This window comes from Alexandromys fortis, unplaced genomic scaffold (genome assembly GCF_014885135.2).
Source record: "Alexandromys fortis isolate MF-2015 unplaced genomic scaffold, M_Fortis_MF-2015_v1.1 scaffold_8_9099976_23576923, whole genome shotgun sequence".
In the NCBI taxonomy this organism is placed as follows: Eukaryota; Metazoa; Chordata; class Mammalia; order Rodentia; family Cricetidae; genus Alexandromys; species Alexandromys fortis.
The window spans coordinates 128,377-141,074 of NW_026067899.1; the positions used below are offsets into that span (position 1 = coordinate 128,377).

At 47.9% G+C, this 12,698-nt stretch overlaps 1 protein-coding gene across 1 annotated transcript; it reads left to right on the plus strand.

Moving 5' to 3' along the window:
- Positions 1-873: 873 nt before the first annotated feature.
- On the plus strand, positions 874-12,442 carry Chrna1 (cholinergic receptor nicotinic alpha 1 subunit). The gene is made up of 8 exons (XM_050121870.1): positions 874-916; positions 4,139-4,428; positions 5,143-5,252; positions 6,888-7,083; positions 7,813-8,050; positions 10,247-10,470; positions 11,611-11,850; positions 12,161-12,442. The coding sequence occupies exons 1-8, from the start codon at positions 874-876 to the stop codon at positions 12,290-12,292; spliced, it is 1,473 nt and encodes a 490-aa protein (XP_049977827.1). The 3' UTR covers positions 12,293-12,442.
- Positions 12,443-12,698: the final 256 nt, after the last annotated feature.

Here is a 12,698-nt window from a genome sequence, read left to right on the forward strand (position 1 = left end):
GTATGATTAAGGATGGTTACACAAACTGGTGTCCACTCAGGCTCATGGCCTCCACTGATTCATGCATAAGGTTTTCCGTTAATAATGACTTCTGGGCCAGCAAGATGGCTCAGCAAGGAAAGGTGCTTGCCACCAAGCCTGATGACCTGGGTTTGATCCCCAGGACTCTCATAGTAGGAAAACCAACCTCTGAAAATAGTTACCTTACCTACGCAGGCACCAGGGTATACCCACCACTACCCTCACACAGGTAGGTAGATAGATAGATAGATAGATAGATAGATAGATAGATAGATAGATAGATGATAGATAGATAGACAGACAATAGATAGATGATAGATAGATAGATAGATAGATAGACGATAGATAGACAATAGATAGATAGATAGATAGATAGATAGATAGATAGATAGATGGATAGATAGATAAGCAAACAAGCAAATAAATGTAATTTCAAAACCCCATATGTAAGGCTGGGGTGTCATGCAGGGGTAGAGTTTTTTGTTTTGTTTTGTTTTATTTTTGCTATTCTTATTTCGCCTATATTTAGCTAGCATGTGTGAGGGTCAGAAATTGATCTTCAGCACAAAACAGAGTGTCCAACTCATGATACATGTGGGCGTTCTTGTAGTTACACCCAGCATGACTACAGTGCTCCCTTAAAGCGGGGTGCGACTGCAGCCCAGAGCCCCTGAGTGGCTCGCTGGGCCTTGGGGCTGTGGGCAGCTCAGCTGTCGCACACGCACACAGGTGGTGTAAGGCAATAGCCACAGAGTCAGCTGGCTTCCAGCGCCGGCAGCCGAGCTCCAGACAGAGTGCCAGGGCGCAGGGCAGGCAGCTGGCTACTGGAGGCCACATCAGTGCCCACAGCCCATGGAGCTCCCAGCGTTCCTCCTTCTGCTAGGCCTCTGCTCCGGTAAGTGCTCCTGGGGATGGGTCCTTGCTTTGTGTCTGAAGTGCTAACTCCCTCCCACCCCACCCCACTCCCAAACCTCAGTCTTACTTCTTTGATGGGAATACAGGATGCAGACACAGGCTTCGCGACCAGTCATTTCTAGACATTGGTTTGAGGGGACTCGTGGATTTTTAGCTTGTTTACCTGGTTAAAGTGGGAGCTGTTTAGTCAGAAGCCACGAGCAAAATATCCTGGTTGCTCTATTATTGCCTGGTCCCAGACGCAGCCACGTGAACATCCTGGCGTACTTGTATGGTCTGGGTCACCGGTAGACAATGGGCACTGCCTTCACGTTCAACCCCCTAGCAGGCATGCGCAACACACAACCTGAGGGCTGCGTGTGCTCAAAGATACCTAGAAACGTGTCCCAATACAAAATCATAAACTTACTTCAGTCTTATTTGTTTATTTTTGATTATTTTATTTTTTTACTTTTTTTTTTGGTAACTTGATCGCATGGTTTGAGGTGTGAACTTCTGTAGGTGATGGCGTGTTGGAACTCACCAACAACGCAGCGTCATAACGACATTCACGGGACTTTTGTGGCTCTAGAAGCTGTCTGAGAATGAAGGGAATTGATTGGCAGCTACAGGTGCCGGGAAGGGAAACCTGTTCATCAGTGTAGGTTTAAACTGTCTCTACAGAGAACAGGTTTTGTCATTTTTTTTTTTCCAACTTCAGAGTTTTTTTTAAGTCCATATAAAGGCGCAGCTGCCGCCCTCTTGCCCCACCCCCTTCTTTAAGGCCCTCACTAATATGTCGGCTTTCGTTTGAGTTGGACTTATGAAACCTTGCACAGCCCTTGACCTCCTCTCTGCTCTGGAATGTGTCACATCCCAGCAGCTGAAACGGTATCTGAGACCCAGACTTCCGGTAGAGGGAAACAGGAGATGCATGTTGATTGCTTCCTGTGAATGTTTCCTGGTGACATCATCCTGCCAAGGAGCAAGGAGGCCAAGGGCCCGCAGCCCTGTGCTCTAAATGGCTCTAATCAAGGCAGGCCTTCCAGGCAAGGGCAAAGAGCTTGTGCAAATACACACTCACTTTCAACAGCAAACTTAGGGAAAATATCTAAACTCAGATCAATTAAAGCCTGTGGAATTTGAAACTGAGCCAACCAAATCGGGTTCAGTATGTGTGTGTTTGCAAACACCACACTCAGGGAAAATTCATTTTTAAAAGATTTAAAAGATTTTTTAAAAAAAAATTTGTATGTCTGAATGTTTTACCAACATGGATGTGTACCACATGTTCCTAGTGACTACAGAGGTCAGAAGAGGGCATCAGAGTCCTTGGAACTGGAATCACACATAGTTACGAGCCACCCTATGGGCACTGGGAACAAATTAGGTCCCCTGCAAGAGCAGCAAGTGCTTTTAACTTCTGAGCCATCTCTTCAGCCCCCTTAGTGAAAATCCGCAAGTGCTTCTAAAAAAAAAAACCTACAAGCTCTCTCAGGACAACAAATTCAGATGCAGCTGCTCAGGGAAGGGTGTGCTATGTATTTTGGTCAAACCTAAAGTTTCCTGTGTTGATTCCCATGTGTAGTCTGTGGGAGGCGAAGACTTCACCTTGAGTGGGTGAAGTCCTGGATGAATGTGTGCTGTTGACTCAGGCAGGACTGTGCCAGACATCCCAGAGCCTCTGACCTGTAGAGGAAGAGGAAAGCTTCCCTAGGGCAAGGCTCAGAGTGAGATGGCAAAGCCTCCCTCTGGTGCATGTGTGAATGTGTGTGCAGAAATGTCTACCATTGTTTTCTCCCCCCTGGATGTTATGGCCTGAAGACTGCTCCCCTATAGAGCTGTGCCCACTGAGATCGCTACCCTGTCCCAACTGTATACCACAAACCCTGCCTCCTTGTTGAACTGGAGGTTGTGGCTTTCCAGCTAAAGTTCCGGCGTCCCTCTCCAGCAGGACTACATGGTTTCTCTCTGACTCTGCCCTTCTTTCTCCCAGCATTCAGTTTAGTTTTTCCCCGCCTACTTTTGTTCTGTCCTGTTCTGCTATAGGCTCAAAGCAGTTCCTTTATTTATCAATGGTAATCACAGCATACAGAGGTTAAATCACACATCAAAAATAGGACATACAGAACTGTGTTCTAAGTAGAAGTCCTAACCCGAGTCATCAAAGCACAGGGGTTTTGTTTGTGATTCAGTTTTCCCTCTGTTTTAATTGGCACACGGCTCTACCAGCAGTGCTCTGTGAAAACTCAGGTAAAACATGCATGTGTAAACCGGACTGTTTTAGCATTTAAAGCGCACAGTTCAGTTCAATATTATCATTATTGCCTAGCTCTGGAACTCTTTGGTTGTCTCCAGAGGACACTCCGGCACCATTAAGTGGCCCTGTTCTCCCAGTTGTCTGTCTTTCCACCACTATGAATTTACCGGTCCAGCTGTCCCATCAGCAATACCCTTGACACCTGTTTGCACTAGCGGAATGTTTTTAAGGTGTATCCATGTTGCAACAGTATCTTCACTTCATACCCTTCTTATGATTTAATAATATTCCATTCTTTGACTGTACCACAATTCATCCATCCCTTTATCTGTTAAAGACACGTGGGACTGTTTCCACCATCTGAGTATAACACGTAGTTTGGTTGTTCTTTGGGTGTACACTCAGGACTGAACTTGCTGGATCATATAGCAACTCCGGGTTTAGATTGTTGAGGACCTCAAAATACCATATTCTCACCAACAGTATGTGAGGTTTCGAGTTTTCTATAACTTTGTCAGCACTTAGTACTTTCCTTTTAGTTCACTGTGGCCAGCCTGGAGGTTGTAAACCAGCACCCACTTTATACTGTCCATAGCATCCTGAAATAGGAGGCCAGTCAGTCCAAGGTTGTCTTAGACCATATCCAGACTCTAAAATGCCCATGCTAGCCTTCGTGTGTGTGTGTGTGTGTGTGTGTGTGTGTGTGTGTTCTCTGTGTGGTCTCCTGGAAAACATGATGTGGCCAGGGCTGCATTAAGTAAGGTCACCTATCGAAAGAGCATGTGTTATCCCACCCAACTGTTTCTGGGTAAGGGACCACACCGGCAGCTGTGTTTGGGAGGGGGCGCTGCCTTTGGCAGGGGCTCTGTGTGCCCTTCGTTACCCAGCTATGCCTCTAGCCCTGGCGAGAATGTACAAGCTGGGAAACAGTATCTGACAAGATACGTGTCCTTTGCTGCCCAGCTGGCCTGGTTCTGGGCTCCGAGCATGAGACGCGTCTGGTGGCAAAGCTATTTAAAGACTACAGCAGTGTGGTTCGGCCAGTGGAGGATCACCGGGAGATTGTCCAGGTCACCGTGGGCCTACAGCTGATCCAGCTCATCAATGTGGTAAGATGGGTGCTGGGGGTTCCCTGTGGCACCCACTGTGTGGCACCCACCCTCAGCTTCCCTGTACATTCCCTAAAGAGGGGGCTTCTTTGCTTACAGGATGAAGTCAATCAGATTGTGACCACCAACATCCGTCTGAAACAGGTAACGCAACCGGGTAACTGCCTTTATGTCGCTCTTATTCACCTAAAATCAAACCTGGGCCGGGATGAAATCAATCTAGGAAAGAGGATCGAATACAAAAATGTTGGAAGTGGGTCCCTTGGGACGCGGGGAGCATATATACCTGGCATATTCTAATGTCCTGTTTGATTTGAGTTTTCTCTTTGTGTTTGTTGGTCTCTGTGTGGGTTCATCTGCTAGGGAGGCTGTAGCCAAGGAATACAAACTAGAAGGCTTCAACAACAGGGATTTATCATTGCTCTGTTCTGGAAGCAGATGTTGCAGATGTTCCAGATGTTCCAAAGTCAATGTGTCATTGGAGTTGCTTCCTTCCGAGGACTGAGGGGGGATCTATTTCGGAAGTTTCTCCGAGGCTTGTAGATAGCTGTTGTCATGTTCGCTAACACATTCGCTCTGTGAATTTAGTGTGTGTGTTTGTGTTTAAATTTACTCTTTTTATAAGGCCATTGGACTGGGGCTTACCTAATGAACTGGTTTTAACTTTGTTTCTTTGTAACGATACAACTAGGGGCCCATCTGAAGTACGGGCTAGCGCTAGCAAGAGTGAATTCCACGGAAATAGAACTCAGCCTGTGGCATGGCGTTCCTAAAGCTTGCGGGTCCATCGGGACTCTGAATCTCTCTAGCTAGGAGGCTGGTTCCGCGGTCTAATTAGGGACATGTCTCCCTTTCTAGCAATGGGTAGATTGCAACTTGAAATGGAATCCAGACGACTACGGTGGGGTGAAAAAAATCCACATCCCCTCGGAAAAGATCTGGCGGCCGGACGTCGTTCTCTATAACAAGTAAGCAAAGCCATGAAGGGGGGGCCAAGTGTCCCCTCAGAAAAACTGCCACCTGCGTTTCCCCACCGTTTGCATTAAATAACCCTTAAAATCAAAGCCACGTTGACAGGCGAGGGGTGCCATATGGCGTCCCATGTTATGAATAGAAACAATTATGGGAGCCAAATTGAATCAGGGCTGTGGGTGGGGACATTAATCCCGGAGAGCCCCAGTGGGGCGTGTGGCAGCCATCTGAATCACCTGGACTTCCGTCTCTGAGTTTCTTGGAATCAAATACCCACCCCCCACCCCCGCCGCCCCCGCCACCAAATGGGTCTCAACTCCCAGGGGGTCTTATTCATCACGTCTTGAATGCCATCCCAGCAGTAATACCCGGATGCCTAGGTTGCCATCCATGGGGCCCTGCCACAGAGAAATTATAATGAGATTCAAGACACTTGGCTTAATGACACGTTCATTATCATATGCCCTTCATTTGTCAGGGAATATTCATTTCAAAGAGCATCCTTCCAAGGCAGGAGCAGGAGCATGCGCAGTCAGCTAGAGGATTTGCAGCCTGCTCCCACACACACCGCTGCTGTTCCCGGTAGGGGCGGTGGATGAAAATGATGCCCTCTGGCGGCCCTCCCAGCATCTACCACACGCCGCCCAGCTATAGCTGGGATTCCAGCCTGACCCAAATTCCCCCACTGAGGCGGTGCGCTTCTGTACAGAGATGCTGATGGAAGCAGAGCCTTCTCTTCCGTGAGAACCCAGGGTAGCTCTCGTTCTCTCCACAGTTCCATAAGGGGCACCTCCATGGCTAAAAAAAAGGCTGCGGGGGGGGGGGGGATGCAGTTCAGTGGCAGAGGATTTGTCTGACTCATGATATCCTTATACGGAATCCTCAGAACTAGAGGAAAAGGACGTTTTGATATTTTTAAAGACCTACGTTTTCAGCTTCTGAGAAGGGATCCAGCTATGTGGCCACGCTGGGTCTTCAGACTCCCATGGCTTCCCTGGGTAACCAGGGGCTGAAGGCCTCGCTGGCTTGGATGGCTGGGGGTTCTGTGCCCTTCTCTCTCAGCTACAACGGCCCCTCCCCTGATGGCCAGAAGGCATCTGAGTTTGTGTCCCGCCCACCAAGTTCTGAACACCCCTCAGAAGGGCACAGCCCTCCCGCACAGTGTTCAGCTACTAGGAGTGTTTTATTTTAAGTTTTCAGATTTTCCAGTCGGCTCTCAAAGCGCAGATAGAGGCTCACATTGTGAGGGTCTCTGGGGACTGGAAAGGAGAACCGAGGTGCAAGGGGCCCATGTCACCTGTTGGTCCCTGAAGCCTGTAGGTCCCCAAAGCCTGTAGAGTCCTACGTTCTTCCTTTGATATCTGAGTTGGGGCTTGCTTAGTGCTCAGGAATCTGTATTCTTTCTTTCATCGGTTCATTGACTGACTGAGAGAGAGTAGCTCTTTCTATGTAGCCCAGACTGTCTTAATCCCAGCCACTGGAGCGGTGTAATCACCACACCTGGTTAGTACTTAAGAATGTGGGGTTTTTGACCATTACTCCAGGGAGGCTTTTTATAAGAGAAGTTTGGGGAGCCCTGTGGTAGACTAGAAGGCAAGATTGGAGCCATTTTTCTCTCATCCCAACCGTAGTGCAGATGGCGACTTTGCCATTGTCAAATTCACCAAGGTGCTCCTGGACTACACCGGCCACATCACCTGGACGCCTCCAGCCATCTACAAAAGCTACTGTGAGATCATTGTCACCCATTTCCCCTTCGATGAGCAGAACTGCAGCATGAAGCTGGGCACCTGGACCTATGATGGCTCTGTGGTGGCCATCAACCCGGTAGGTGGTGGCCTCTCGGGATGAAGCAGGTTTCAAGAATAGGACCACCCACGTATCCAGGGTGGGCCTACAGCTGATCCAGCTCATCAGTGTGGTGAGATAAGTGCTTGGGGGCAACCATAAGCTCCAGGCCCTCCTCTCAGCTAGAGATGCATCCAATTGTATGGCTTTCAACTGAGTGCCAAGGTTCCTGATGCCCCGGAGAACTAAGCAAGAATTCCCTTTGCTGTGTGTTGTCTCAAGAATTCTGATGAATGGGTCAAGCGGGACTCAGGACATACATTTATTTATTTATTTATTTATTTATTTATTTATTTATTATGTGTTTGTTTGCTTATTATGTATGTAGTGTTCTGCTTGAATGTCTGACTGCAGACCAGAAGAGGGTGTCAGGTCTCATTACGGATGGTTTTGAGCACCCATGTGGTTGCTAGAAATTTAACTCGGGTCCTATGGAAGAGCAGCCAGTGTTCTTAACCTCTGAGCCATCTCTCCATCCCCAGGATCAGTATTTTAAAGTTTCACGGAGATTTGAGATTTGTAGAGCCAAAACGAATAACCCTAACTTATCATATAGCACATGCTCTAGGAAATAAACCTATTACCCCGAAACAGGGGCCCAGCATCACTCTTAGAGAAGTGACCCTCTGAATGGGATATGGCTGCCGTGTCACCGCCCCTCCTCGGGGTGATGGAGCAGGGCTCGGCAAACCTTGTTTTGTTCCTCAGGAAAGTGACCAGCCGGACCTGAGTAACTTCATGGAGAGCGGGGAGTGGGTGATCAAGGAAGCCAGGGGCTGGAAGCACTGGGTGTTTTACTCCTGCTGCCCCAACACCCCGTACCTGGACATCACCTACCACTTCGTCATGCAGCGCCTGCCCCTCTACTTCATCGTCAACGTCATCATCCCCTGCCTGCTCTTCTCTTTCCTAACCAGCCTGGTGTTCTACCTGCCCACAGACTCAGGTGAGCGCGGTCGCCATGACTACAGCTGCTATGGAGCTTGCGCTGCTATGTTAGGGGGAGCCAGGAATAACTGTGTGCTAACAGAGGCCCAGGGACCCAGTTCGTCGTTGCTGTGGGCAGGGTGCCGACGGACAGTCACCAAGTGGCTGTGTGATACCAGTAGAGCTCATAGCAGGAACCGAACTCAGGTTCCCCTCTTGACCATTCAACCATCTCTCCAGCCCCACACACCCTTAGAGCTTTGGAGCCTGTCCTGGAACTCCCTGTATAGACCAGGCTGGCCTCGAACTCACAGAGATCCACCTGCCTCTGCCTGCCGAGTGCTGGGATTAAAGGCGTGTGCCACCACCACACGGCACACCCCCGTATTTCTACTTATTTATTTTTATGTGTGTGAGTATTATGCCTACATGTGTGTCTGTACGCTACATGTGTGTGCCTGATGCTAATGGTCAAAAGAGAACATCCGTTCCCCTGTGAACCAGAGTTCTAGATGGTTGTGAGCTTTAATGTGGGCGCCGGGACGGAGTAGCCAGCGCTCTTGACTGCTGAGCCCTCTCTCTTGCCTCCCATATTTCTTTCTGAACAAGTAAGTGCAAATAAATATTTCCAGCTTCCCAAGCAAATGAAACTTCTGAAAGCAAGTAGAAAAACGCTGACAAAGCAATGTACAAACTAATTAGCATCTATAAATTCTGAATTATGACCGTATAACAGAAGAGTTATGATTACTTAGTACATAACTAAATTGTATAACTAGATAAGAAATGGTAAATAACAGTAACTTAATATTTATAATTCTAACTTCTTGGGGGCAGAACTGAGGATTCCCTGTTTTACTCTGTGTCTTCCTTATTTAGTTGCTCCTCAGGAGTCACAAGAAACCCGTTCTAGGATGCCTGCAGGTCCTGGAATCCAAGGATGCTCAAGTCCCTCATATAAAACGGCATCGCAGTCACATGGAATTTCTGCACAACCTTTGAGACTTAAAATTACTTTCTGATGAGCTGTAAAGGCTACACAGATAGTTCCCATGCCGCATTGTCTGGGAGACAGTGGCAGAAAAGCCTGCATATGTGCAGTATAGATACGGTCCAATTTTCCTGAATCTCTCCAATCTGAGTTTGATTGAATCCTTGCAAAATCTGCAGGTACAGAAGGCTGACTGTCCATCTACCATCTGGAAGACCACCTACGAAGAAGACCACAGTAACAGCAGGCAGGGCAATAGGAGAGACCCCCCAGGGACCCCAACAAGAGCAGCCCAAGGTTCTCTATAGCACCCCACCACCCTTCTTGCTGCCTGCTCAGCCAGGAATTCTGAGACTCGGGCCTGCAGGAAAAAAGACAGGGACTTAAGGGGATCCTTACTATGAAAAATAAAACAAACCGAGAAATGTGTGAAAAGTCAAACTTTCTAGACAAGAGTGAGAGGGGGCAGGGGTTCAGAGTCCCAGGGGCATCCAGAAGACAGCTCCTCATTGGCAGATTTGGTCTCTTTTTCAGTTTGGCCTTGCAGCTTGCTTCATACTGAGAGAAGTGTATTTCTGGGCTGCCCAGCCACCTGCTGGCTAACAAGAGAACTAGTCCTGAAGTTTAGCCCCACTCCCACCTTTGTCTAGCTTGCCAGCCCAGAATCCCCCCTGTTTTCCTGAGTCCCAACAAAAAAGAAGAGTTTAGGCCATGAAATTCACTGCTTGGCAAGATGGAGTGGAAACTCTGGCTGCTCGATGCTGTCAGTAGAGTTAAGACGCTGCAGTCACACAGGAAAGAAGTCCCCAAATTAACCCTTGAGAGCATGCCGGCCACGTTTCTTCACCTTGGACTTTGGTGGCAAATGAGGGTACAAGGACGGCCTTGATGGGAATTCACAGATGGGGTGTTCTAAACAATACCAGCTTCTGTCTTCTTAGCTCTGAAAACTCAAACTGAGAGCAGGGAGCCAATGGGCTTCATCCATCTCAGGCCAATCTCCCAGCCTATCAGAGGCCACCTTCTCCATGTCCTCACATGGTCCTCCCTGTGCGGGTCCGTGTCCACAGTCCCCCTTGCTGTGACGCCAATAATCCCCCTCCCCACTCTCGTGTTGCCTTAATTAGCTCCTTAATGGTCCCCTGTCCAAGCACAGCCCACACTCTGAAGTCTTGGGGTTCCAGGAAGGGGTGGTTGTCGCATTTCTTCCTTTTGTCTTTTTAGGGGAGAAGATGACGCTGAGTATCTCTGTCTTGCTGTCCCTCACTGTGTTCCTTCTGGTCATTGTGGAGCTGATCCCGTCCACCTCCAGTGCCGTGCCTTTGATCGGGAAGTACATGCTGTTCACCATGGTGTTCGTCATCGCGTCCATCATCATCACCGTCATTGTCATCAACACGCACCACCGCTCGCCCAGCACCCACATCATGCCTGAGTGGGTGCGGAAGGTGAGTGCTGGGAGCCGCAGGGCTCCCCTCCAGCGGGGCCAGCGACATACTTAGGACTGAAAGTCCTTCTTGGACTTAGGAACCTGGAGCAGTTTTTGTGGGTACAGGTAGCCTTCCTGGACAGAGGAGAGTAAATGGATAAAGCCTGCTCAACCTTATGAAATCTCTGATTAGAAATGAATAGACCCCTGTCTTATCTTTTTTTTTTTAATTTTGTTTGTTTTATTGATTGGTTTTCGTTTTTCAAGACAGGATTTTTCTGTGTAGTCCCAGCGGCCCTGGAACTCACTCTGTAGACCAGGCTGTTCCCAGACTTACAGAGATCCACCTGTCTCTGCCTCATGAGTCCTGGGATTAAAGGTGTGCGCCACCACGCCAGGCAAGGACATTCCTAAGATTTGTATTGGTGTGTTTCTGTTGAGGAGAATAGAATAAGGAAGAGAGAGAGCGAGGAGAGCCCTGACGAGAGTGTGTGCTCACAAATGTTTCTATTGTGGAACTGAACATGAGTTATACCTCCCATGTGTCTTTTTATTTCAATCAATTAATTTTGTAATCATGCTGGGGATGGAACTCAGGGCCCCGAACATTCTTGACAAGCACTGGACCACTGAGCCAAATATGCCCACTTTTTATAAGCGTCATACAGACACTTAACTGTAGGACAATAGTGTCAGTAATCATGGCTCACCGTGTAGGCTTTCTGGAGGACACCAACTTGTCCCTGTTAGATAATTCTGCCATGTGTAACATCAGGAACAAAACGCAGAAGAAAACAGTCAAGTTATTCTATTCTGTGTGCTAAACGTTTACATGCTTAAGGCTGCAGGACAGGTCTATAATCTAGGTTCCTGGGAACACACTTTCTGTTGGCTGCAGAGTCTGGTAATGCAGCGGAGGTGGCTGCACAAAGGCTCCCTCCAGTGGCAATCTGCTGACATTACAGAATCATAGCTGTAGACTACAGCCAGGAGATGTATTGTTCTTGACCTGTACTGCAATCTTTCCGTTTTAAGGACAGGGAGGGTGAGGTCTGGAGATGCTGAGCGATTTGTCCAAGATTACACTTCTAACTCAAAGATGGTGGTTCTTGAAATGTTGACAAGAAGTCTCATGCCGTGGATCTCTTCTTTATGTTAGGTTTTTATCGACACTATCCCAAACGTTATGTTTTTCTCCACAATGAAAAGACCATCCAGAGATAAGCAAGAGAAAAAGATTTTTACAGAAGACATAGACATCTCTGACATTTCTGGGAAGCCGGGGCCTCCACCTGTGGGCTTCCACTCTCCCCTGATCAGGCACCCAGAGGTGAAAAGTGCCATCGAGGGTGTTAAGTACATCGCGGAGACCATGAAGTCAGACCAGGAGTCCAATAATGTAAGCTTTCCAGTTCACACCTCGGGGCTTAAATAATCAAATGCATGAGTGTGGCAGGTGGGTTTGGCATGACCAGTGAATCGGCTTCAGCCTCCAGTTACTGTCCTCAGAAGTGCTGTGCTGACTGCTTCTAGGCCATTCTAGTAACTCACTTTGGTGGAAAACAATTCCACAAAATCTAAAGATCAAAATATCAGCCTCAAGTGTTAAGGCTTGGAGATTTACATACTGAAGGCCAGGCCAGTCGGGGATGCTATGAGCCTGTGTCCCATCTTAAGGGATTCCTGTCTCATGCTCTTTTCCCTCCCAGGCATCAGAGGAATGGAAGTATGTTGCCATGGTGATGGACCACATTCTCCTTGGAGTCTTTATGCTGGTATGTCTCATCGGGACACTGGCTGTGTTTGCAGGTCGGCTCATTGAGTTACATCAGCAAGGATGAGCAGAAGGTTGAACCTACCTCTGCCCCAGCCCCAACCAGCACTGGGAAAGAGGAAGTTCTTTAATACGTTCACATTTACCAAACATGCAGTGTTCTACATGTCCCATTAATAGTAGTGGTCTCTGTTTACAGGCTATGGTCTTGAAGTATTTCCCCTTTGCTTCTCTTCCAACCCCATGGGTCTTCTTAAAGAGTGAACCCTTTGTAGTAAATAAAAGTAAGCCTTCAAAAAAAGAGTTCCTTTTTAAGTGACCACTCGGAGAGTTTTGCTTAGATACTAAAGGTTTTCTCTTGTATTATCATTGTTAATTGTTTTTGTTTTCTTTTCTTTAAAGATTGTACATGTGTAGTTGTTTTGTCTGCATGTATGTCTGTATGCCACATACATGCCTGGTGCCCATGTATG

Excerpts from the sequence above, each read along its gene's own strand:
- Chrna1 (XM_050121870.1), top strand. The coding sequence starts at position 874 with ATGGAGCTCCCAGCGTTCCTCCTTCTGCTAGGCCTCTGCTCCG. Across the intron at positions 4,429-5,142 it reads CCAACATCCGTCTGAAACAG|CAATGGGTAGATTGCAACTT; the intron begins GTAACGCAACCG and ends CTCCCTTTCTAG. Across the intron at positions 7,084-7,812 it reads CTGTGGTGGCCATCAACCCG|GAAAGTGACCAGCCGGACCT; the intron begins GTAGGTGGTGGC and ends TTTGTTCCTCAG.